The sequence below is a fragment of the Adiantum capillus-veneris genome, chromosome 7 (assembly GCF_014529385.1).
Source record: "Adiantum capillus-veneris isolate H3 chromosome 7, ASM1452938v2, whole genome shotgun sequence".
NCBI classification, from domain to species: domain Eukaryota; kingdom Viridiplantae; phylum Streptophyta; class Polypodiopsida; order Polypodiales; family Pteridaceae; genus Adiantum; species Adiantum capillus-veneris.
Genome location: NC_140937.1, coordinates 54,826,983 through 54,851,898, shown reverse-complemented (window position 1 = coordinate 54,851,898; position 24,916 = coordinate 54,826,983). Strand labels below are relative to the sequence as shown.

Sequence of the window (24,916 nt, the reverse complement as noted above, 5' to 3'; positions counted from 1 at the left end):
CAGAGAGAGAAGGGTTAGGAATGGTCTCTGCGGTGAAAAAGTTTAGACACTACCTTCTTGCAAACAAGTTTGTGTTTTTTGTGGATCATCAAATCAAGCAATGTTATACTTGGTGAGAAAACCTTGCAATATAGGGCGTATTGTTATATTGCGTGAGTTTTATTTCATAGTGGTGGTGCAAAAAGGAACTATACATCAAAGAGATGACCGTTTGTCGAGATTGACTCATGGAGAAGCACCCACCGGGGTTGATGATGACTTGCCAGATTCCTACCTTTTTTGGTACCAAGGTGGAGTGAACATGTTATATATTTGCTCACCATTGGATCATTACATACTAAAAGACAACCAATCATCATTGAGGACACCCGAACACTTGTGTGAATAGTTGGAAGGTTATACAAGCAAGGAAATAACGGTATATTGAGGCTATGTATAGAGCCAAATGAGAGAAACATGTAATTGAGCCAGGATCATGTGCAAAACACGGGATTCACAAGGATTAATGAGACCAAGAGTATACTGGCCTAGAATGCAAAAAAGTGTTCATGACTACATTTTTTCATGCAGCATTTGTGCAACTAAGGCAACTGTAGAACATGCGCCATTGTTCGCAGTCATGGTAGTACCAAAGTGGAGCTCATCCATTGTGGATTACTTGACAAAAGGAACCTTACCTGAGGGGTTGAGCAAAGTGGGGATCAAATCGATCAAGACTAAAGTGGAGAGTCACGTATTGATTGAGGATTACCTATACAGGAAAGGACAAGATGATTAATTGCTAATGTATACCGCAAAAAATGAATACGTTCCAATTCTTGAGAAAGTTCATGCTAGACAGGCAAACAGACATTTTTCTGCTGACAAAACTGCAAAAGCAATTCTCCTTGTAGGAATTTGTTGGCCTATTTTGTTCATGGATGTTGAAGCATATGTGAAAAGATGTGACAAATGTCAACAAACAAAGGTACCTATCGGAGAGAGGAAATGCCTTTACGACCAATGATAGAGACAAGAGCATTTTCCAAATGGAACATAGATTTTATTGGGCACATAGCACCTCCCATGTATTGTACACATGCTCATTACATCATAGTGGCTAGAGACTATCAGACCAAATGGGTCAAAGAAAAAGCTACACAAAAGAACAATGCTAAAATGATAGTGCAATTCTTGTATAAGAATATCTTTATAGCTTCCTAAATGAAGTAATAGAATTCTTGCTAGAAGAATTCATGGCAATTCATCCCAAATCAACACCATATCATCCTCGAGCAAATGGGCAATTTGAGAGCACAAACAAAATCTTATGCACGGTTCTCAAAAAGATAGTAAATGAATCAAGAGCGGTTTGGGACCAAAAGCTCTATCAGCTTTATGAGGCATATTGTGTAGCTTACAAAACATTGATTGGAACAACACCTTTCAACCTGGTGTTTGAACTTAATGCTATATTGCCCATAGATTTCTTGATTCCCACACTTTGAGTAGCCATGGACTTTGAGTAGATAGGTGTTAGTAGCAAGCTAACTCGGATACCATTTTTTGGAGCTCTCATTGTAAAAACACTTATTATTTTGATAAATCGAGAATATTGTAACTTATTTTTTGGATAAACCTTGTAATTGATGAGCCGGGGCTACAAGGTTCCAGATTGTATCAACTTATCTTTACCCATCTTTAGCTAGAGCTCCCAGACTATTAGTTCTGACCACCAAAAAGCTTGGCTAAGGTATAAAAGCCAATTTTTGTAAGTTATTTTCAAGTTTAAATTTTAAATAATGAAATACACAGCGTGAGCTAATAGCGCTCACTTCTTTTCTTCTCGCGCTTCCTACTGTCTCCCCGGTTGTCATATTGCATCACGCCTGTTGCGTTGCAACTGCAGGTAAGAGCTCTACACATTGACATAAGCATTTCATGGTATTTCGTAGCTTTTGGCGTCGTCGATCCACGGCCTAATTTCATTATAAGTAGTAATTTATACTTCAAAATAAAAAACTAAGTATATGCGGGGTATTGGGGCATCATTGCTAAGCATTTAGATGCATTCTGGGTAAAAAATGACTAGGTCAAAAATCCACTATTGTTAATAATCGTGATTTTTGCACTTAACCTAAAGTGGGATTTGAGACCATAAGCATGTGTGCTTAGGTCTTATAAACTTGTCCTAGAAGTTTCGTTACATTTGGATGTCATTTGATGCTGTAACGGATGTGATTTGTTTGCCGATGAGCGATTGGATTTTGGTGATTTCGGTCACTTGAGTGTAGCTTGAGTTAGATATGAGTTGTTTGTTGTTTTTCGAGAGATTGGCAATCTCTTGTAGACTCTATGCACTAGCGAGTCAGCTTCGTCCCATGGATTGACAATTTAATCGTGGTTCTTGCTAAATCTGCAATAAGATAGGAGTGAGGTTAGACACCCGTCCCACATTTGGCACCGTTGACAGGGATCGAAGAGACCTAGACTGGAGAAAAACACGAGTGTCTTGTGAAGTTATCCTTTAACTTTCTCTAGGATCTCCTAGAGTAGAAACTTTCTTTTTTAGAAACTGCATAGCTTAAGATTGTCGTCTTTTGCTGTGTAGAGGTAGCTTGGAAGTAATCGTACTTGCTGAGTGCCTTTAGGATGGTAGAACTAGATTAGGATTTTGAGAATGATTGATGGATGAGACAAGTCTTAAGATCAAAGCTCAAAAAACCAAAAAAACAAGAAAACGAGTGTTTGTGGACACTTTTCACAACCCCATTGCAGTAGAACCTAGGAGTAGGGTAAGTAGAATCCGAATCAACGTGGGTTGTTATTTGAAGTTGCAAAATTTCTGGTCTACGGCTAGAAATAGCATGAAAAGACTGCCAATCACTCAATCCGGCTGGAGAGTATGCCTAAGAGTTGTATGAACCAATGGGTAAGCTGAAGGACACATTGAGGTAAAAATTTCAAGAGTTTGCAAAAACTCAGATTATTTATTTTTTCTTAACATTTTAGGCCAAATTAAGTTTTGACTTGATTTACATGCTTAAAATAGCTCATGAAAAGACTGTCCATTGAAAAAGTGCAAAAAAGTATTCATTTTGGACCTAAAGTAAATAATCACGATTATTTACTTTCAGCTCAAAACTAAACAAGGTGGATACCAGTGACTCATTGCATGTGTACAAACAACTTTTATAAAGGAACTTAGAATTTGGATCACCAAATTGACCAAAAACTGGGTAAAAATTAAAGTCTGTAATGACTTTTGGAAACTTGAGTGTAAATTGGGGAACATTTTGTTCAAACTCAATGAAACTGAGTTTTATAAGCTTAAATTGATGTGATAGACATGTGTACATGCTCAGTTGACCAAAAAGATGCAAACATTTACCAAAAGTAAATAATCACAATTATTTATATTTATCTCATTTTTCAACTTTTTTTTACCAAGTTAGCATACCAATAGCTTTACCATATTGTAATAAGCCCACAAACCAAATTTGGTAAGATTTGATCATTGGATTGAAAATTGTGACCAAATTTGCAAAGTCAGTTTGCGGACACCAAACTGATGACCATTTGAACAAAATTTGTCCAAACTTTATGAAACTTGGCTAGAGACCTTAAGTTGAGATGCTTAACAGATCTGTGTCAAGGTTGGGACATAAACTTGCAAAAACTTAGCTAGAGTAAATAATCGCGATTATTTACATTTGCTTCAAAAATTGATAATTTTGCATATTTGAGTATACCACAAGGTCAAGCATATCAAGTCGACTACAAATCAATTTTGGTGAAATTTGGATCACAAAAGTGAGACTTAAGCCAGATTCTTGGAATCAGAGTCTGCGAACACGAAACAGTTGATAAACTTAAACAAATTTTGTCCAAATTTAGTGAAACTTGTTCAAGGACCTTAAAGGGTGTACACTTGGCAAATCAAGCCAAAAAGTGCAAAAAACTGAGAAAAGTAAATAATCGCGATTATTTACTACTGCTACACGGAGACACCAATTTTGACTTTTGAACTTGTACAGTGTTAGACCAACATAATACAAGGCCACCGAGATAATTTGGGTTCAATCGGATCCAAATTGGTACATGTTCACTCAGTTTCTAGGTTGCAGATTAGGCCTTTGGCTTTTTGCAAAAGTGGAATCAGAAAGCCTCAACTATAAACTCACTTAGCTCGATTTGAAGAGATCCACATAGACCAATCACAATAGTTAGCAAAAACTACACAGTCTTTGTGAAAGAATAGCTAACTTGATCAAAATTGATACAAGAATCAGGTTGCAGACAAGGAATTGGCAGCTTGACAGAAGTTGCAATCGAGTCAAGTGGAAAAAGTTGATAAAAAGTCAATCCGACGATAAGTACTCTATCCAAGGCTTCACAAGTCTATATGAACCTTAGATCTGGTCGTCTACTAGGAAACCAAGCATATTTGGAGAAACCTCCAGTAGAGTATCCACCGAAGAGAGTGTGAATCAAGGAAATTCCTTGCACATTATCCTTGAAGAAGTCTCCGACACTTTTTTAGATTCAACATCTGAAATGTCTTCCTATTTGACTCACTCAAAAACCGGAACGACAGTGCGCTATAAGCATATACTCTCAATTTATAAGACTAATCGCCATGGAGATCATGTTGACCTGGATCCTATCAAAGAGTATATGGCCATGATATCGATTTTCAAGAGGAGATCAGGACAAACAAACAAGGAAAAATGTACATGGATAGAAACGGAACTCAGTATTTACAAGTTGAAAACCCTGACGTAATAGACAAATGGGGGTTAGACGTAAATACCATAATTCTAGATATGGCAGCTAAAGAAGGACCACCAACTTCAAACTTCAAGGGATATGTTCAAGTTGATTTGAAGCCTGTCAAACGGCTCAGTACGGATAATCCTAGGATCGGAGTCTATTGCTGGGAGGATAGAAACTTCAAAGATCTTCTATGGACTTTGCATGCCAAATCAGGACAATTAACACCCATGAAGATTATCTATATCTTCATAATCAAAGATAAGGGATCAGTAGATATACCAACCTACCTGTTTAGGGATTGTTATAATAATAACTTCGTTATGATGACTCTTGAGGAGTCTCATGAGGAGGTAGAACAAACCAAATATCAAGGGTATTCCATAAGGGATTGGATATTGGGCCAAGGACCAGAAACTATTCCAAGAGATGAACACCGTGAAAGATCTTCTGAGAGTAATGTTAAGAAATTAGAAATCACCTCATCACGAAGAAAACCGGGTGACACTAAAGCCAGTCTAGGGCTACATGAGTCACTATTTCCAAGAGCCTGGTTTGAAGAACTTGGAACGGGACCAAGAACTAGGAGACCAAGAGTTGAACCAAATAGACGTGTTGTCAGACCATCTGATTTCAAAAATGGGTCAAAAAATACAGTGGATCTGGGGATCCCTATGACCACTTAGAGATCTTTAAGCAAGTGCTAACAGCAGAACGCATATTCGATTTTCATACTCAATTTGAGGGGTTTGGAATGTGTAAGGTCCCTGTCCTAAAAGATCGGGGCGACTTGGAAGGTAGCCTTCTTTATTCTCTAAATCCGTTGACGACACCCTACTCCAATAATGCGAAGCAAGGATACGAGCAACGAAAGAGAAGAAGACTTCCACCTATTGTGTTTGTAGTTGCAAGACCCTACGCCACAAGCCAGGTCGACGAGGTTAAAGATTATATGGACTCTAGATCTTACATTATAAGAGAAGAAATCCCTTTCACATATTAAGGATCCAAAAACAACGCCTTTTTTTCCGCGTTTAAGAGGCATGGCCACCATCGTTAAATCCGGAATATGACAAGAGATAAATCTCTAACTAACTGAGACAAAGTGAAAAGTACTGGACTAATCCAGTCCACCCATCCTTGACTGGCAACCTGAGCCAATCCTCACTTTCCACCCCACACGCACACTTTTTTCCACACTGTTTTACATATATAAATAGTGTTCCTTAATTAATTCCAAACACAGGTTCTTTTATACAGCCCTTCAAACAATACCAAAACAATTCAAACAATGCTAATGAAGGCAACCCTATTATTCAACAAAAACAACTTGTCCAATTTCTCATCATTTTTGCTGCTACCAGCGGACTTTCTCTGTCTAACCAACAGAGCCTTTGCAAAGGATTTATTCGCTAACCGCGAATTGCGCAACCTTCCCATCTCGCTAACCGCGAGGCATCTTGCTAACCGCGAGGCATCCCGCTACCCGTGAGGCATCTCGCTAACCGCGAGGAACAAAGGAGAGCCAATAACCTCAGCTTAATCTCCGCTATTCGCGAAATCATCTCTCTACCCGCGAGAACAAAATATATTCTTTCAACAATTCTTCTCATTAATGATTCATCAAACATGATCAACCAATTCTTCATATCAATCGGAAACCGCTTATCAAACAGCAACAGTTTATTAAGTCATAACAATTCAACAAACAGTGATAATTTATCAAAACAGTTCTTTCACTAATCTATGAAAACATATGCTTGTTTCATGTGATAGAATCACGTTTCTCGGACGGTTTAAGGGTTCCCTATGATTAGCTTCCCAAGTCAACATGAATAGCGATGCAGAATTATAAATTTATCTTACCGGATTTGGAGCGCGTGCAGCTAACTCCTGTGTTGGAGGTTGGATGGCTTCGACTTCTTCTTCGGTTGATGCTTCCGCATGAGATACGTTCGGAGTTGACACCTTTCTCCCACATTGCTTGGTGGTGCAATGGCATGGGCGTCCTTAGAACTTCGCGTTACACGCTTCTGAGCCATAGCTTCAGAATGGAGAAAGGAAAAGCACGTTGTTGGAGAGAGAGAGAGAGCGTGTCCACAAATCGGGTGAAGGCACGTCGAAGATTGGAGATGGAGATGGCTTGAAGGTGAGAGGTTAAGGGAGAGAGGCTTCCTCCGGCGCATCGTTGCGAGAGAGCTTCCTCTTTCGTAGATGTGTGTGTTAAAAGTGAGAGGAGAAGGGTCCTTTATATAGGCCTTAGGGGTTGCTAAGAATATTGAGAGGTTTCAAGAAAAGGAGAAGGAAAAAGCTCGCGCGTCATCGCAGCTCTTTTTTTTTTTGGGTACGCGAATCTTATGCGCGATTTTAAAAAGCTCTATACTTACAAGTTCCCATTCTATTTTGAAAGAGAGAAAGAAAGAAGTGTCCTAATTTTGACTCACCTCTCTTTCTTTCCTAAAAATACTATCTCTAAGCTTTTTCTTCACACATAGATTAGGTTCCCACATAAATCTATTGTTCCACATAAAGAATAATTGGATTCTGAACCTGATTTTCAATCCGATTGCTCTGATAAACTCATGATGACTCACAAAATTGAGAATCTCAATTTCTTTGCAAAATAACTGAAATGACTTATATGGATAAATGTTGGGTACATTACAATCTCCCCAACTTAGGGATTCGAGATGTCCTCATCTCGAGAAAAAGTGAGGATGACCATCATTATCTCTAAAAGGGTAATATTCTTAGTCTGCTTCACTTACTATTGCTGCTCCGTTATTCCGTCGTGGGCAAGAGTTTCGATAATGTCCCAACTCTCTACATTCAAAGCATCGAACATTTAAGCGTCGAGAATCTGTCGCATTAGCAGCATAAACCCTTTGTGGTTGTCTATCGTTGAAACTTTGATTCTGTTCAATTCTTTTTGCAAGCCCTTGTTCCTTCATTAAATGTTTGGCTCGTAGTAAAGCATCTTGTACAGTGGTAGGTTTCAAAGCTTTCAATCGCGAGCTAATTGGTTCTCTTAATCCTTGAAAAAAGCAAGCTACCTGCTGCTCTATGGTCATTGATGGTGCGTAACGTCTAAGCCTTACAAACTTTGAGTAGTACTCTTCTAAAGATAAACCGCATTGTTTCAAGCTAAAGAAACTCATTCATTTTTATCGCTTCATGGGCAGGAGGTAAGTATCTTTCCTTCACCGCTTGTTTGATCTCCCACCAACTCTGAGAGTTCACCAACACTCCCATGTCACGACAATGTTGTTTCCACCATAATTTCGCTTTCCCTGAGAGGCGAAACATCCCTAACATCGCTTGATTTGCAGGTGTGGTCCTTGCAGCAGAGAAGTAATCATCCATAGCTTCAATCCATACTTCTGCTTCTTTCTCAATATCATCACCCTCTCCTTTAAAAGAAGGTGGTTGCATTTGTTTGAGCAACAACTTCTTCTCCTGAATCTCTGTATAGAGAGCATCGTTCTGAGGGTTTTCCAACGTAGAAGTGATTTGAGGATTCCCCTGAGTGTACATCAATGTTTGTAATAACTCAAATCAATAGGGTACTTTCGAAACTTGGACTTATCCAGTCCACTAAAAGCTCAATCGTATGACTTAATCAATCCTTACTTATCCGATTTATTAAAACCCAATCACATGACCTAACCAATCTTGACTTAACCAGTCATGACTCATTCAATCTACACAAAAGCTCACTTACATGACTTAACCCGTCAAACAATGTCTTTGTAGAAAATAACTCAATCTTTTAATCACAAATCATCAAAATGTCATATAGGAGTCTACAAAAGATCTCTCCAAAAGCAACCATAATAGAGGTTTCAACCATAACTATGATATACATCAATCGGCATATTGTAATATCCTTGCGAGTCTCATAATGGGAATAGAAAACCATACACATGAAGAAGCTTGAAGTAGCCAACTAAATATTTTTAACTTAGGTTCTGATACCAACTGTAAGGTCCCCGTCCTAAAAGATCGGGGCGACTTGGAAGATAGCCTTCTTTATTCTCTAAATCCGTTGACGACACCCTACTTCAATAATGTGAAGCAAGGATACGAGCAACGAAAGAGAAGAAGACTTCCACCTATTGTGTTCGTAGTTTCAAGACCCTACGCCACAAGCCAGGTCGATGAGGTTAAAGGTTCTATGGACTCTAGATCTTACATTATAAGAGAAGAAATCCCTTTCACATATTAAGGATCCAAAAACAACGCCTTTTTCCCCGCGTTTAAGAGGCACGGCCGTCATCGTTAAATCCGGAATATGACAAGAGATAAATCTCTAACTAACTGAGACAAAGTGAAAAGTACTGGACTAATCCAGTCCACCCATCCTTGACTGGCAACCTGAGCCAATCCTCACTTTCCACCCCACACGCACACTTTTTTCCACACTGTTTTACATATACAAATAGTGTTCCTTAATTAATTCCAAACACAGGTTCTTTTATACAGCCCTTCAAAAAATACCAAAACAATTCAAACAATGCTAATGAAGGCAACCCTATTATTCAACAAAAACAACTTTTCCAATTTCTCATCATTTTTGCCGCTATGCACGGACTTTCTCTTTCTAACCAACAGAGCCTTTGCAAAGGATTTATTCGCTAACCGCGAATTGCGCAACCTTCCCATCTCGCTAACCGCGAGGCATCTTGCTAACCACCAGCCATCCCGCTACCTGCGAGGCATCTTGCTAACCGCAAGGCATCCCGCTACCCACGAGGCATCTCGCTAACCGTGAGGAACAAAGGAGAGACGATAACCTCAGCTTAATCTCCGCTATCCGCGGAATCATCTCTCTACCTGCGAGAACAAAATATATTCTTTCAACAATTCTTCTCATTAATGATTCATCAAACATGATCAACCAATTCTTCATATCAATCGAAAACCGCTTATCAAACAACAACAGTTTATTAAGTCATAACAATTCAATAAACAGTGATAATTTATCAGAATAGTTCTTTCACTAATCTATGAAAACATATGCTTGTTTCATGTGATAGAATCACGTTTCTCGGACGGTTTAAGGGTTCCCTATGCTTAGCTTCCCAAGTCAACATGAATAGCGATGCAAAATTATAAATTTATCTTACCAGATTTGGAGCGCGTGCAGCTAACTCCCGTGCTGGAGGTTGGACGGCTTCGACTTCTTCTTCGGTTGATGCTTCTGCATGAGATACGTTCGGAGTTGACACCTTTCTTCCCACCTTCCTTGGTGGTGCAACGACATGGGCGTCGTTAGAACTTTGCGTTACACGCTTCGAAGCCATAGCTTCAGAATAGAGAAAGGAAAAGCGCATTGTTGGAGAGAGAGAGAGAGAGAGAGTGTGTCCACAAATCGGGTGAAGGCACGTCGAAGATTGGAGATGGAGATGGCTTGAAGGTGAGAGATTAAGGGAGAGAGGCTTCCTCCGACGCGTCGTTGCGAGAGAGCTTCCGCTTTCGTAGATGTGTGTGTTAAAAGTAAGAGGAGAAGGGTCCTTTATATAGGCCTTAGGGGGTGCTAAGAATACTGAGAGGTTTCAAGAATAGGAGAAGGAAAAAGCTCGCGTGTCATCGCGACTTTTTTTTTGTTTTGTTTTGGTACGCGAATCTTATGCACGATTTTAAAAAGCTCTATACTTACAAGTTCCCATTCTATTTTGAAAGAGAGAAAGAAAGAAGTGTCCTAATTTTGACTCACCTCGCTTTCTTTCCTAAAAATACTATCTCTAAGCTTTTTCTTCACACATAGATTAGGTTCCCACATAAATCTATTGTTCCACATAAAGAATAATTGGATTCTGAACCTGATTTTCAATCCGATTGCTCTGATAAACTCATGATGACTCACAAAATTGAGAATCTCAATTTCTTTGCAAAATAACTGAAATGACTTATATGATTACATAATGACATTAGAAGGAAAAGCATTCACATGGTTCCAAAACATTCCACCAAGGTCGATCATGGATTTAAATACATTAGCTCAAGGATTTGTAGCTGCTTGTTTTAAAACGGGGATCAAACACAATTCCGTAGCTCAAATCTACAGCTTTAAATAGAAACAAGGTGAGTCTGTTAGGGATTATGCAACTCGAATGAAACAATACATTGCCAGATGCCTAGAGCTAGAAATACCTACAGAAGAATGACTAGTATCATTGTTTCTGGAGGGACTGCTAAACAAAGAACATCATGCTATACTGTATATCAAGAAGCATACAACCCTAGAAGAGTGTGTGTCAGATTCTATTGATTTAGCAGACAATTGTGATATCTTCAATGAAGAAGATGTCCCTAAAGATAACCAACGCGAGGAAACAGCATCCACTAATCTAGCTCAAGTGCGAATGGCTGCTACAGCACCGCTTTCAGCCATAGAAGACATGCTCAAAAGGATGAATGACATGATGAATAACATGCAAAAAGCACCTATGAGAGGACCAGGACAAGGGATACCTCAACAGGGACAACCAATTAGGACGCACAAATGGTGTGCAATTGAGGTTAAATGTACCAACCATGAGACCAATGAGTGCTATTACCGACCAAAGTATGATGGGAATGTTTAATACGTGCCTATGAGACCACAAGGACAACCCATGTACAGATATCAACCTAACATGGCCCCAGCTCAAAGACCATCAATGGGTATGGAAAGACCTCAACCCGTGTTGGGTCAACAACCTCCATATCTGGGACATAATGCAATGCTTGTAAAGTACATGCATCCAGAGGGAGTCATAGATGAATAAGCACTAGTGCCTGTTACACCCTATGTTGAGTCTAGTCCATCTACAGTAATGGTAGAAGGAGATTGGTATAATTCACATCCACCACCAATGGAAGAACCAGTGACTTATACTACACGAGAGCTTGCACCAATGTACTATGTGGTTAATCAAGGTGTCAGACCTCCTATGGTAAGACCCATGATTAAGCGAAGAACTAGAAAATGTCATAATTGTGGTGCAAATGATCATTGAAAACATGAATGCCCAGAGCCTGACAAGAACCTCAAGCCAATTGAAGCTTATTACATACAATGTTGCAAAAAGGGAGGACACTTCCCGGAAGATTTTCCAAAAAATCCTTTAAACAAGGGTAAAACAGTAGTGAACGTAGTCCAAGTGATACCTAGTAGCTCATCTGAGAGTGAACCGATTGTTCTTATCAAGGTAATCACTAGAGCCCAGACTAAGAAAAAGAAACATAACTCCTCTGATGATTCAAAAAATACAAAAAATTATTCTCAAAAGAGCAAAAGAAGCAGGAACAAAAGGTATGAGATGAGAAAACAGAAACAACGGACTGAAATCGAGGAGAAAGCAAAGAAGCTATTCCAAGAAAAGGTGAAAGAAACTGGAAGCAAAATCAAGGAGACCACCGTGAAATCTGGAGAATCAATTTTGGTTGACAAAATTTTTGAGCCTATTAATGCAGCCTTGGAAGCCTACCAAGCGAGACTTAAAGCAGGCCAAAACATGGAAAACAAATGGAAAAACTATCCTTCTCCCGACATGGAAGTGCTAGCAGCTAAACTTGAAGCTTATCAAAATTTGGTAAGAATCACGCAAGAGTTGCTGGAAAAACAAAAACCCAAGCTCGAAAGTATGGCAAAACCTGAGGAGCTTGTGATAAGAGACAATAAAGAAAAATCCAAAGTGGTGGTAGAACCCCACCTTGAAACAAAAGAGCCAAAACTTATAGTGCCGGATAGTGAAGATGCCTTAAATGGAATTCCATTCGTAGAAGAAGACTGGCCAGGACACTTATGGAAAAAAGTTAGAGAGATCAATGATGGGAGCCTAACTCTGAAGTCAGCTCCTATAGAGGAAGTATGGTTACACAATCTACCTCCTGATATGGACATGGATGTACAATTCTTGTATGGGGATTGCGGATCTGAAGCTTCACGGATGTCTAAACCATTGACGTTGAAAACACTACCCTCTTACTTGGGAGATTACGAAGATGAATCCATAGTGTGTAAAAGCACGCAAGTAAAAAGAGCAAAACAAACCCTAGAAGTAGACAACATTCATTCAATCATGTCTACACCCATCCAATGCACTCTTATTTTGAGAGAACTATTGAAAATTAGGCCATATCTATGGAATGATCTACAGATTACTCTAGAGAAGGTGGGAATAATGGGACTAATCACAAAATATTTGAAAAATTTGAAACATGAAATGGACAACAAAGAGATTTGATCTATTCCAATGAACAAAGTTGGAGAATACTACGAAGGGGAAGAAGGAAACACAACCCTTCCAGTGAAATATAATGACATAGAAACCATGGAAATACTGGATAGTGGGGCAGGAATAGCCGTAGCCACAAAAGTAGTATGGGAATCCTAGGGACAACCAGCCATCAGACAAACTCGAATGAAATTGCAATTGGCTGATGGACACATTGAAAGACCATTAGGACTGCTTGAAAAAGTGATAGTTAATTATGTGAGATTGAATATCAACACACTTTTGCCATAGTAGACTTTGAAAAGAAACTCAATTAAGAAATCATATTGGGAAGACCTTTCATGCGACAAGTACAATTCATTCAAGATTGGGGAAACAATTATCTGTACTTGAAGCAAGTGGGATCAATAACCATGGTTAATCTAAAGGATCACACTTATAGAGATGTCATGAAAACACCCATACAAGAATTTGATTCAGTCTCTTCGGCTGAAACTAAGCTTCCATCTTGGTTGAACAAAGACACTCCTATTTGGATGTGTGGTGCTTCAGAAAACGGGAGCTTAAAACAAGAAGATGTATCTTAGAAAGAGATTGCACAGACGAAGCTTATGTACCTGAACCCTTTCCAGAGCATTTGTTTGAGCCATTTGAGTGGACTAAAATTTTAGCAACAATGGATGTATGTGTAAATATGTCTATGCCTACTCAATTTTTCAATGAGAACAACTATGACATGATTCCCATACAAACAATTTCAACCCTTCACATTGAAGATGAAATTCACGCATCGTGGACTTGATGAAAGCTCAAGAAGTCTTTTCAGACCTCTACTATGATGCAACAGATGAGTTAGAAGAACATTCAGCTACCTTAGATGATTCGGGGTCGGAAAAAGAACATGTCAGAGCTAAGCTACTCATGAAAGGAGGGGTGGAAAAGTTTTTTTACTTTCCTAACCAGAAACCGAGAAGACAGAAATCGTTTAGATGAAAAACAGACACTAGAAATGTGAAAGCTAGACCTATGCCATCAGTCTCTAGTAGAACACAGTTCTTGATGCATATAGATGCACATGATTGTGTCAAGGACAAAATCACTGGCAGATATCCTTCAAACGAAAATCTAGAAATGTCAAAAACATCGAGAAGAACGAGAAACGAAACTCAAGTGAAACCTAAAAACCAGGACAAGGGCTCAACCATGACACAAGTTGAGCAGAAAAAGAAATATCAAGAGTTAAAAAAAGCTCTAAAGGAGATATATACGACTGAAATCGAAACCACTGGAGAAGATGGTAAAGATGTAATGAGTGTTCCATCCCATTACAAGAAATATACTCTCTAGGACCAAAAAATCATAGTCAAACAACTTGTTAGAGAACTAGGAAAACAGGGCGAGCCCTATGAAGGACCCGAAAACGCAAAAAAGATTGATATGGCCGAACCAAGAGAAGAGCCTAGACCAGCCTACATTGCAAATGACCTTACGGAAGAAGAAGAAGGGATTTTGTTAAGCTTACTAAAAGAATATCGAGATATCTTTGCTTGGTCTTACAAGGATCTCAAGGGTGTTGATCCAGAAATCTATCAACATACCATACCCATGAGAGATGATGCAAAATCAAGTAGACAAAGACCATACACATGCAATGAAACATTTGCTAGGAAGATCAAAGAAGAGATTGAAAAGCTAAAGGAGGTTGAATTCATTTATGAAATTATGATTTTAACACTTTCTTATTGCTTTAGAAAGCCACCATGACCCTTTCACTTGTTATTTTATTGTTTTCATTTTATTTTCTTTCCATTTTATTTTGTTTTCAAATGACAATATGCAATCTGTAGCTTTCACCTTATTATTTAAGTGGAATCTTTCCTAATATATAAACCATTTGTGATTATTTATGTATAATATAATATAATTATATATTAAAACGCAAAAATGTGTAACAGATCGAATGGGGTTCGCGAGGTTGGTCTCTAACGCTAGTTTATAGATTAACTATATTTGTTGTCAATCAATCTTCTCATTGATATCTTTGAGCATGTTTTTTTTGATAGATTGCACAAATCCCGTGCGAAACGACAAACACGTCCGTGAGCACTGCTAGGGTCCCTTGGCCGCACTTGAGGGATCAATATGAAGGTGCCAAGGGAAGTGTGTGCGAGTGCAAGTGTGAGAGAGAGAGAGAGAGAGAGAGAGAGAGAGAGAGACAGAGAGAGAGAGAGAGAGAGAGAGAGAGAGAGAGAGAGAGAGAGACCTACCTTGGGTGGAGCTCACAGCAACATTATCCTGTTGTGCAGCTCCTTATTCTGTTGTATTAAAGAATAAGTCTAAAATGGTTATGTTAGTAGATGGGTTATGGGATGTCCGGCCACTTGGCCTAAATCCCAACAAACTCCAACGCAGCCCAAGTGAGCTGGTATGTACAACCGTCAAGCAATCTAGTGGCTTCAACCTATACCCATCAACTCATTACAATGTGTAAACCGTTCCAAAGCTAAGCCTTTCATCAAAGCATCTGCTGGGTTGTCGTCAGTGTGTACCTTGACCAAATCAATGAGCTCTTTGGCCAAGAAATCTCTCAAGAGATGATACCTGACTTCAATGTGTTTCGATTTGGAGTGAAACACGGGATTCCTTGCCAATGCAAGAGCACTCTGACTATCACAATATATCACTGGAGTCTCATCAATGCCAAGATTTTTGACCAAGCGAGATAACCATACAGCCTCTTTACTTGCATCCGACAATGCAACGTACTTTGCTTCCTTAGTGGAAGACGACGTACAATCTTGAAGACATGACCTCCAAGATACTGCTGCTCCAACAAATGTGAAGACATAACCAGATGTCGATCTCCTATTGTCGACACAACCCGCATAGTCTGCATCCGCATAACCCACGATGGATGCATCACTGTTCCCAAAGCATACACACCAGCTGACCGTACCTTTGAGGTACCTAAGAATGTGCTTCACTGCTTCCCAATGCTTGCTATCAGGATTTTCCATATATCGGCTCACCACTCCCACTGCAAAAGCAATGTCTGGTCTTGTGGCCACCATAGCATACATGAGACTACCCACTGCCAAAGAATATGGTACCTTAGCCATTTCAGCTCGCTCAGCATCAGATTTGGGTGCATCTTCCTTGCCGAGTTTCAAGAATGTCTGCATTGGGGTACTCAATGCTTTCCCCCCTTGCATATTGAAACGCTGCAAAACTTTCTCAATGTATGTTTCCTGAGATAACTCAAGAATACATCGTTTGTGATCTCTTCTGATTCGCATGCCAAGAAAGTGTGTAGCATCCCCTAAATCTTTCATTGCAAAATTATTTCTAAGTGTTTTCTTCAAGTTGGCAATTTCCGCAATGCATGTCCCAGCTATAAGCATGTCATCAACATACAAAACTAGAATGATCATCGAGCCATCATCTAGCTTTCTGGTGTACAAGCAGTTATCCTCTTCGCTCCTTTTATATCCTTGAGACCTCATACATGCATCAAAATTATGATACCACTGTCATGAACCTTGCTTTAAGCCATAAAGTGCCTTTTTGAGCTTACATACTAGCTCCTCACGAGATGCGTTCTCCTGAACAAACCCTTCAGGTTGCTTCATGTAAACATCCTCATCGAGATCCCCGTGAAGAAATGATGTCTTCATATCTATTTGGACAAGTTCCATGTCCTCAATCGCTACAAGACCAAGTACGGTTCTAAGCGTTGTCATCTTGACCACAGGCGACAAGATTTCATCAAAATCGACTCCCTTTTGTTGTTTGAACCCTTTGGCCACAAGTCTAGCCTTGTACTTTGGATTTGGATCACCTGAGGTAAATTTCTTCTTGTAAACCCATTTGCAAGGTAAAGCTTTCGCATCATTTGGCAGTTCTACCAAGTCCCAAGTGTCATTAGCCAGAATCGAGCTATACTCAGATTGCATAGCCTGCTCCCACTTCACCACATCATCCGCCATCATGGCTTCTTGGTAGAAGCTTGGCTCACCGCAATCGGTCAACATGATGTAATCAAGACCTGGCTCAAAACGCTCAGGTGGACGAGAGACTCTACTAGACTGTCTCACTCCTTAACCATGGATATCTGCTCCCTCTAGAGCATTGCTAGTGGAAGGTACATCACTAGCCCACTGAGTTGATTTCACTGTCTCTGAGGCAACATCCTCAAAAGTGACTCTCCGAATCTCTATTTCCTTGATAGGTTGTTTATGCATCTTCGACCCATTGAAGATCACATCTAAACTATGGATGACTCGACGAGATTCCGGGTGCCAGAGACGATATCCCATCTCTCCATCTGCACCATATCCAATGAAAATACGTTTGTGTGACTTCGGCTCTAACTTTTGGCGAAGTTGTTTAGGCACGTGAGCATAAGCTTCACAACCAAAAACACGTAGATGGTCATAGTGGGACTTACGTTTAGACCATAATTCTTTTGGAATCTCATAATTCAATGGCGTACTAGGCGAACGATTTATAATGTGCACTGCGGTCAAGACGGCTTCTGCCCAAAAGCCTTGTGTGAGATTTTCCCTAGAAAGCATGGTTGTGACTCTTTCCTGAATCGTACGATTCATGCGCTCAACAACTCCATTCTGAGCTGGTGTGTATGGTGCAATAAACTGCCTTTTAATCCCCCTTTTAGCACAGAAATTGTCAAACTCCTTGGAGACATACTCTCCACCGTTGTCAGTCCGCAACCTCTTGAGTTTCTTGCCAGACTAATTCTCATCGAGTGCTAAAAAATTTTGGAACACAGGAAGAACTTGATCCTTATGTTTCAAAGAATATGGTCACACCTTTCAAGTAGAGTCATCTATGAATGCCACAAAATAGCTGCCCCCCGCTAGAGATTTGGTTGACATAGGACGACAAACATCACCATGCACTAAATCTAGAGGTTCAGCTTGCTTTTGACCCAATGGTAAGTACATGGACCTAGTCTGTTTTCCATAGATACAGTGCTCACACACAGGAAAGTCAACATAAGACAAGACATGTAAGTAGCCAAAACGAGTCAGAGCTCTCATTCCTTTTTGGCTAATATGACCTAGCTGGCAATGCCACAACTCAGTAGACGACAACTCGGCTATAGATATGTAATCATGACCAACATCTGACACATGCATGGAATACAAGGTACCATGCGGTAAACAGACTCCCAAGGACGTCATTGTACACTAGACCGGTACCAGGTGCTGAGTTGCTAATCGCAGTACAGAACGTATCCCAAGACGAGGGTAAAATGCATAGCAAGAATATACATTTTATTTCCTCATTGAAGACCAAACCCTGAGTGGTCAACTGAGTGAAAATGATATTGAACTCATTAATGTGAGTAGAAATGGTGCCCTCTTCCTTCATACGAAGGTCAAACAGATTCTTCATCAAGAAAACCTTATTAGTTTCACTTTTGTTTTCATAACTGGAACACAACTTATCCCATACATCTCTAGCAGTCCTTTCTCTAACTATAGTAAAGTAACAGATTCGGCCAAATGCAAACGGAGGGTAGATTTGGCCTTAGCATGAAGTTTCTCCCACTCAACATCTGTATACTCGCCCTCTGGGCGCTCCATGATAGGATCCAACTGGCCTTTTTGTATAAGAACATCTTGAATCTGCTCTTTCCAGATAGCAAAATTTGTCCCATCAAATTATCGGATATTATAAATATCCTTTTCACCACTAGATGACATGGTTGCAAGCTAAAGATAATATGGCGATAAACACTGGTAATTCTGGAAAAAATTCGGCAGAGTTTCCCAAGAAAAACTGATAGAATCTCAATCCAAAACTGTCATAAAGATCAGTAACGCATAAAAAGTAATGCTCTCAGAGCATAAAACAGGCGCATCAACCACTAACTGTGCATAAAAAGTCAAAAGCTGACCCAAGACTGCCAACACGGCGTCAAATCCACCTAGCCCTCTCTATACATGTCCTATGGTGAGGCCACAAAAAAGGGGTACTCCAACAACCTGTATCACCGAAAGGATCTCAACATTCGAGAATCCCCCAGCTCAAGAAAACCTCACGCTATCGACCCTCACAAAAGGTTATGCAGACAAGAAACCAGCCCAGTCTCAGAAAGGGCCTCCGAACCGAGTCTCAGAAACGGTCGGGACTGCCAGAAACAAGCCAAATCGGCTCCACAAAAGGTACATATGGCAGTTTACGCACTCAACGTACATCCACTGTCAACAATACTACAAGGTGCAGTATACGCGCTCAAACAGGCGCCAAACAAAATGTGCAAGCAGTAAACAAATCCCTGCGGGGAGTAAAACCGCTCTCAAAAGAGCTCAAGCACTATCAAAAGTGCCAAAACAATGCATATCCGCATCAAATACTCTTACTGAAATCTGTGCTGATGCTAAACATTGCAACTTGTAAGAAACCTGGATGTCCTGTATGTATGCAAGAACCTGTGAGGAGATGGATACCTGAAAAACCCGAGACAATGTCGATGCGAAAAGTGCTCCTAATCAGCCCATAAACACCATCTCAATAGCACATAATAGCCATAAAGCGGCTATATACCATCCCAAAATAGTCTCTGAACAACCTGCACCTGTGTCCTGTACGTGTACCTGTATCTGTAGCAAAAGTGGAGTTGAAAAATACAACTGCTGAAGCGTAGCTCTAATGAAGCTTTCGACTGCACGAACAGCTTCGAAAGGGGGGTAAATTCAGGACACTTGGTGGAAACGCTCTCAGAACGCTGAATTTATCGGTGCCGAAATTGAAAACTTGTTTGCACTTTTGAAACTGCGTTCACGCGTGGACGCGAAAACGGCAAGCAGAAACCCTACTCTGATACCAGTTGCAGGTGCCAAGGGAAGCGTGTGTGAGTGTAAGTGCGAGAGCAGAGAGAGAGAGAGAGAGAGAGAGAGAGAGACCTGCTTTGGGTGGAGCTCATAGCAAAGTTATCCTATTGCAGCTCCTTATTCTGTTGTATTAAAGAATAAGTGTATAATGGTTATGTTAGTAGATGGGTTAGTAGTAAGTGGGATGTCCGGCCAGTTGGCCTGAATCCCAACATAATCAATCAAGCTATCTCCTTTGGACAAATATCTTTGAGCATGTTTTTTTTTGTGCAAAACTCACAGATGTGAGTGGAATTATATTAAAAATGTCCAAAAAATTTACAATCATAAGCCTTGCTCAGCACGAGCCAGGGCATCAAATTGTCAGTCCCACAACAAACCAAAGATTACCATATCAAATACAAAAAGTTCGGCCAAAATAGGGGAGGCCAACCCCGCTAAACATCAGGAACAAGGAACACAAACCAATCACAGGGGATGCCACCATGATGTACCTCTACCACACCAATAAACACCATGTCCCGAGCGACCACGAAGCAGATCCGCACCAGTCCATAATCCCAAAAAAAAGCAAGCCACATCAAACAGAACAGAGGAGGGCCACCATGCAAGATGGCCTAGCACACCACACACTCAAGCCCTCCGATACTTGGCCAAAATGACTAGATAGCAGCTTTGCATAAGGGAGAGCCCATTTGCTCCATCACCTCGAAGAGAGTCCCACCACACACAACCCGCATAAGCACCAGATAATCCAGGCCGAACCATATCGACGACATTGGGCTTTAAGGGGAAGCCCACTTCGCAATAAAACAACCACCAGTGCCATCAAGACGAGTAGCCCTGTCACTTCTACCCAACATGCCGGAGGCCACATATCCACCGCTGATCGCCACAATAGGCCGTCGCCCAATGAGAGACCATCCACCGATTCCCTCTGAAGGTCGAGCAAGGCCGCTCTGAGGAGAGAAGGGGGAGCGGCGAGGAGTCCCTCCCCAGGACAAACCCCTGTCTCCACGACACAGCCTCCTACACCCCCGCCATTAGCAGCTCCCAAGACGGTTGAGTGCCCGCAACGCCCGTAGTGGAGCCTCATTACTCAAGCGAGATACAAACCCGCTCAACCCTAAGAGGGGAGCTCTCGACATGTTGGAGTTGTTCACAGGATGAATGCCCCTTGAACTTACTATCTTTGAGCATGTTAAATCAGTCCTTGAAAGGTGATACATTTTTGAGATGTCGTCTTTGTCGAGTGTTCGGAAAAAATATGTCTAAGCTTAATATCGTGTTGTTTTCAATTTCAAAAATGCCCATTGAGAGCAAGGGGAAAAGGAGAAATTTTGTCCCAAAATAGAGAAAAATAGTGTAAAAACTTGAAAAAGAAGTTTAATTTTTTAAACTTTCCTCTTGCTAAATTCAAGAAAAGGAATTTTGTAGATTTAGAAAAATGATTTTTTCAGAACACTGTAGACTTTGCCCTAAACTGGCCGATAGGGATCTCTAGCGCTAGTTATTTTAATTTCACTGTAAATATGAACATTGTGCTCAATAATAAAGAGAGAAGGTTTTTACTGAGAGTTTGGAAGGCTAAAAAGGTTTCGATGTGCGTTATTTTTATGTCATTGTCATTTTACACTTTGTTAGGACTGTTACGACGTAGCTTAAAGCTGTTGGCCCTGGATAGCCACACAGAGCGAGAGATTGGGGTGGGGGGGCCTCGTCACTAATTGACACCTCCATTTGGAGGTGGGATCAATGGCTCACGATCACCAGTTGATCGTGACCGTTGGATTGCCTACGGAATGCAAAAGATTCCCACTTTCTCGGATCCGGGACTTGAACCCACTACCCTCTCCCCCACGGGATTGACTCTAACCACTAGGCTAATGCGCACTCGTTGAAAGGCGTGTGGGGGATAAGTTTATAGATCACGGCGTCGCGGATAGGTTTACACCTAGTTCACACCTAGTTCACACCGAGTTCGCACTGAGTTCACACCAAATTTGGTGTGGTGTGCATGCCGTCCCCAGTTCACACCGTGTTCACGTCGAGTTCACACCAAATTTGGTGTGGTGCACATATCTCCGAGTTCACGCTTAGTTCACACCTAGTTTAAATTTCGATCGGACGGCACGGATTGCACCCGCCTCGTGACGCCTACTCTAGGCCATTGATCCCACCTCTCTGGGGAGGTGTCATTTAGTGACGAGGGTTTTGGGGGGGGGGGAGGGCAGGGGGACTTGCTGAATGAGTGGTAGTGTCTGTGAGTAGTAGTGTCGTGCCCCGCCTGCTGGCGACCGCATGCGCCTGCGGAGATATGAGCGCTGCTTTCTTGATTTTTTGGTAGGTCTTGCTGCTAACTCCATTCCAAATATATGCTATGTATTCCCTTGCCATGATATCATCTTTAAATGGAGTATGTTGACTAATAGCAAGACAGCAACATGGATCATCCCGCTACTACTACTACTAACTGCAGCTTGCAAGCTCTCATCACCATCCACCTCCTCATTTGTTTGGCCTTCCTCGGCTCATTGCCGTTTCCGGCCACCAGCTCTATGCCACAGCTTGCTTCAGCAGCATGGTTATCAACATCGTCCCCCCCAATCTTCATTTTCGGCGCTTCCCTGGTCGATGCTGGAGAGAATGCAGCTGCCATGCCCCGCCGTCGAATGCAGACTTCGATCCCTATGGCTCTGACTACTTCGGCAAGCCTGTTGGCCGCTGGAGCAACGGTCGCACCTTCATGGATTTCATCAGTGAGTCCACAAAATCAGTACATTAGCCACGTTTTTTGTTGTTTTCATATCTAGTGCACCACTGCTTTTGCTACTCTTGTCTTTCATTTGATGATTCTGAAAATTTGTCAGTGTAGCTTAACTCTCATAGTTTCTTGCTGACTTCTGTTATAGCTGAAGAGTTAGGATATGGTCATATCCCGGCGTATCGATAGGAGCGGATTTCACTCACGGGGTAAACTTTGCCTCCAGTGGCTCGACGGCGGCCAACACAACAGCGGTGGGTAACAACAGTGGAGGTCTGTTTTGCCTTCTTGTTCAAGTTGATCAGTTCCGAGACTTTCAGGATACCATTATGTCAAGTGGCCACTATGGTATATTAATTTTCCCTCATGAGACTGGTCAGAAAACAGGTGCCATTGAGTATGACATTTAGTTTTCTCAATCCTTTTGTTTTCTCCTCCCTTGCTGGCCAGGCCTTGAACAGAAAGCGAGATTAAGGCAGCGCGGAGCGGTTCTCGGACACGATCTACTTTTTTGAAACAGGGAATAATGATTATAATGACGCTAAGGTTCAGTTTACTGAATCTCTCGATATCAATGTGACAGTTGCAACAACTATTGCAGCAATGAAGGTAGCCTTTCAGGTAATAACTGAACTGGCAAGCTTAAGGCATGACTTGCAACTAAGCTATGCATTTGTATTGTGTAATTTCATTTGAGTACTGTTGGTTTGCTGCGCAGGCAATGTATGGACTGGGAGCTAGGACATTTATAGTCTTGAATGCCACCCCGACGGGCTGTTCTCCAGGAGGGTTGAGTTCTGTGGGTGATGATGAGGAGCTGGATGAGAACAATTGCAACGCTCTATGGACGGATATTGACCAAGCACACAACAAGCGACTAATCGATCTGCTGGACGAGCTGCGAGACAATTATCCAGCTGGGGAATGGGTCCTCTTTGATGCTTACAGCATATTCATGGATGGATATCTCAACCCTTCCAACTATGGTAAATCTTGAAGCAAATATACTTGTGGAGTCATGAGGTGCATAAGAAGATTTAGAAATTTTCTCCTGTAGGAAAATGAAGTCTTTTCCAGTGCTTTTCATACAATGAATAACATCATGGGCTTCTGCTTGAGAGGCACCGCAAACCTAGCTAGGTACGATTGGGGGCAAGGGACCACCGGGCCCCCCACCGGGCCAACGGTCCCCTGCCGCCAATCGTACCTAACTAGGTATGCGGTGCCTCCCTCACAGAAGCTCATGATGTTGAGGTAAGCCACAATGTGGGAATTATTGTGAGAATTTGTCCAAAAGTTCTTTTGGTGCAGCTTATTGAAATTGAATTGTGCAGGAATACTTTATCCCTTCAGAGCTTGTTGTGGCTCAGGTGGTACCTACAATGTGGCAAATGTGCTGTGTGGCATGGATGCTCAATACATCAATGGGACTTTGGTGGAGTGGACGAAGTGTGAGAATCCCACGTTGTACCTCATCTGGGACTCTATGCATCCTATGGAGTCCTTTGCATATTACATTGCGCAAGGGGTTCTCAATGGCACTCATTTATTCCCTTCATTCAGTCTCAAGGAGAGAGTCCACCTGAGTAACTTTAATACGTGATAAGATCACAAGGCCTCCCTTGTGAGGGGAGCAATGGAAAATTACGTTATTATGAAATATCTTATTTAATTAGCGTGTTTTTATTCTCAGCTTTGCAATACTAATAGTATTCCTAATGGCTTCCAAAAGAATGTATTCACTACTTACAAAGTGCAAGGACATTCTAAAAAGAAGAAAATACTTAAGGGAAAATAAGCAAAGAAAAACTCAAATGTATCAAGGTGCATTCCACCATCTATACTAAATATAATTGAGTTTAAAATGTTTAAGGAAGGAGAGGGCATCCATCCATGTGTCACTCTCTCCTTCATTTCATTTCAGGAACTCAAGAAACATTTGGTTTGAAATGTAAAAGTGAAGGGTAAGTCAGAAGTCCAGTGATGGTAGAAAATGAAAAGATTTATTTTTTACTTCTCAGTTATGTCAAAAAGTCACAATACTTAGTACTATATATATATTTATATTATCTAAACTCTTTAGCTAAGCCATGGAGTTTCACTCTAACCTTCAATTTTGAAGGGTGATTACTTTTGTTTTTGTAAAGGGTGGCTCTACTTGGCATCTTGAAAAAATAACAAGCAGCGAGTTGTGCCACATGTCGATAAGTTAGTCCACCTCAAATGTGTGTGTGTGTGTGTGTGAGAGTGAGAGAGAGAGAGAGAGAGTTTCATTCTCTACGGCACCGCCATGTGTGTCGCAGGTCTCAGAGAGAGAG

The 24,916-nt window shown here is 41.0% G+C and overlaps 1 protein-coding gene across 1 annotated transcript; it reads left to right on the top strand.

Annotated features, from left to right (window-relative positions):
• Positions 1 to 22,327: 22,327 nt before the first annotated feature.
• Positions 22,328 to 24,201, top strand: LOC147453875 (GDSL esterase/lipase At4g01130-like). Its single transcript, XM_086517220.1, has 6 exons — positions 22,328 to 22,593; positions 22,747 to 22,777; positions 22,825 to 22,985; positions 23,119 to 23,219; positions 23,317 to 23,584; positions 23,933 to 24,201. Exons 1-6 carry the CDS (start codon positions 22,416 to 22,418, stop codon positions 24,199 to 24,201), a joined length of 1,008 nt encoding a protein of 335 aa, XP_086373346.1. The 5' UTR covers positions 22,328 to 22,415.
• The last annotated feature ends 715 nt before the right edge of the window (positions 24,202 to 24,916 follow it).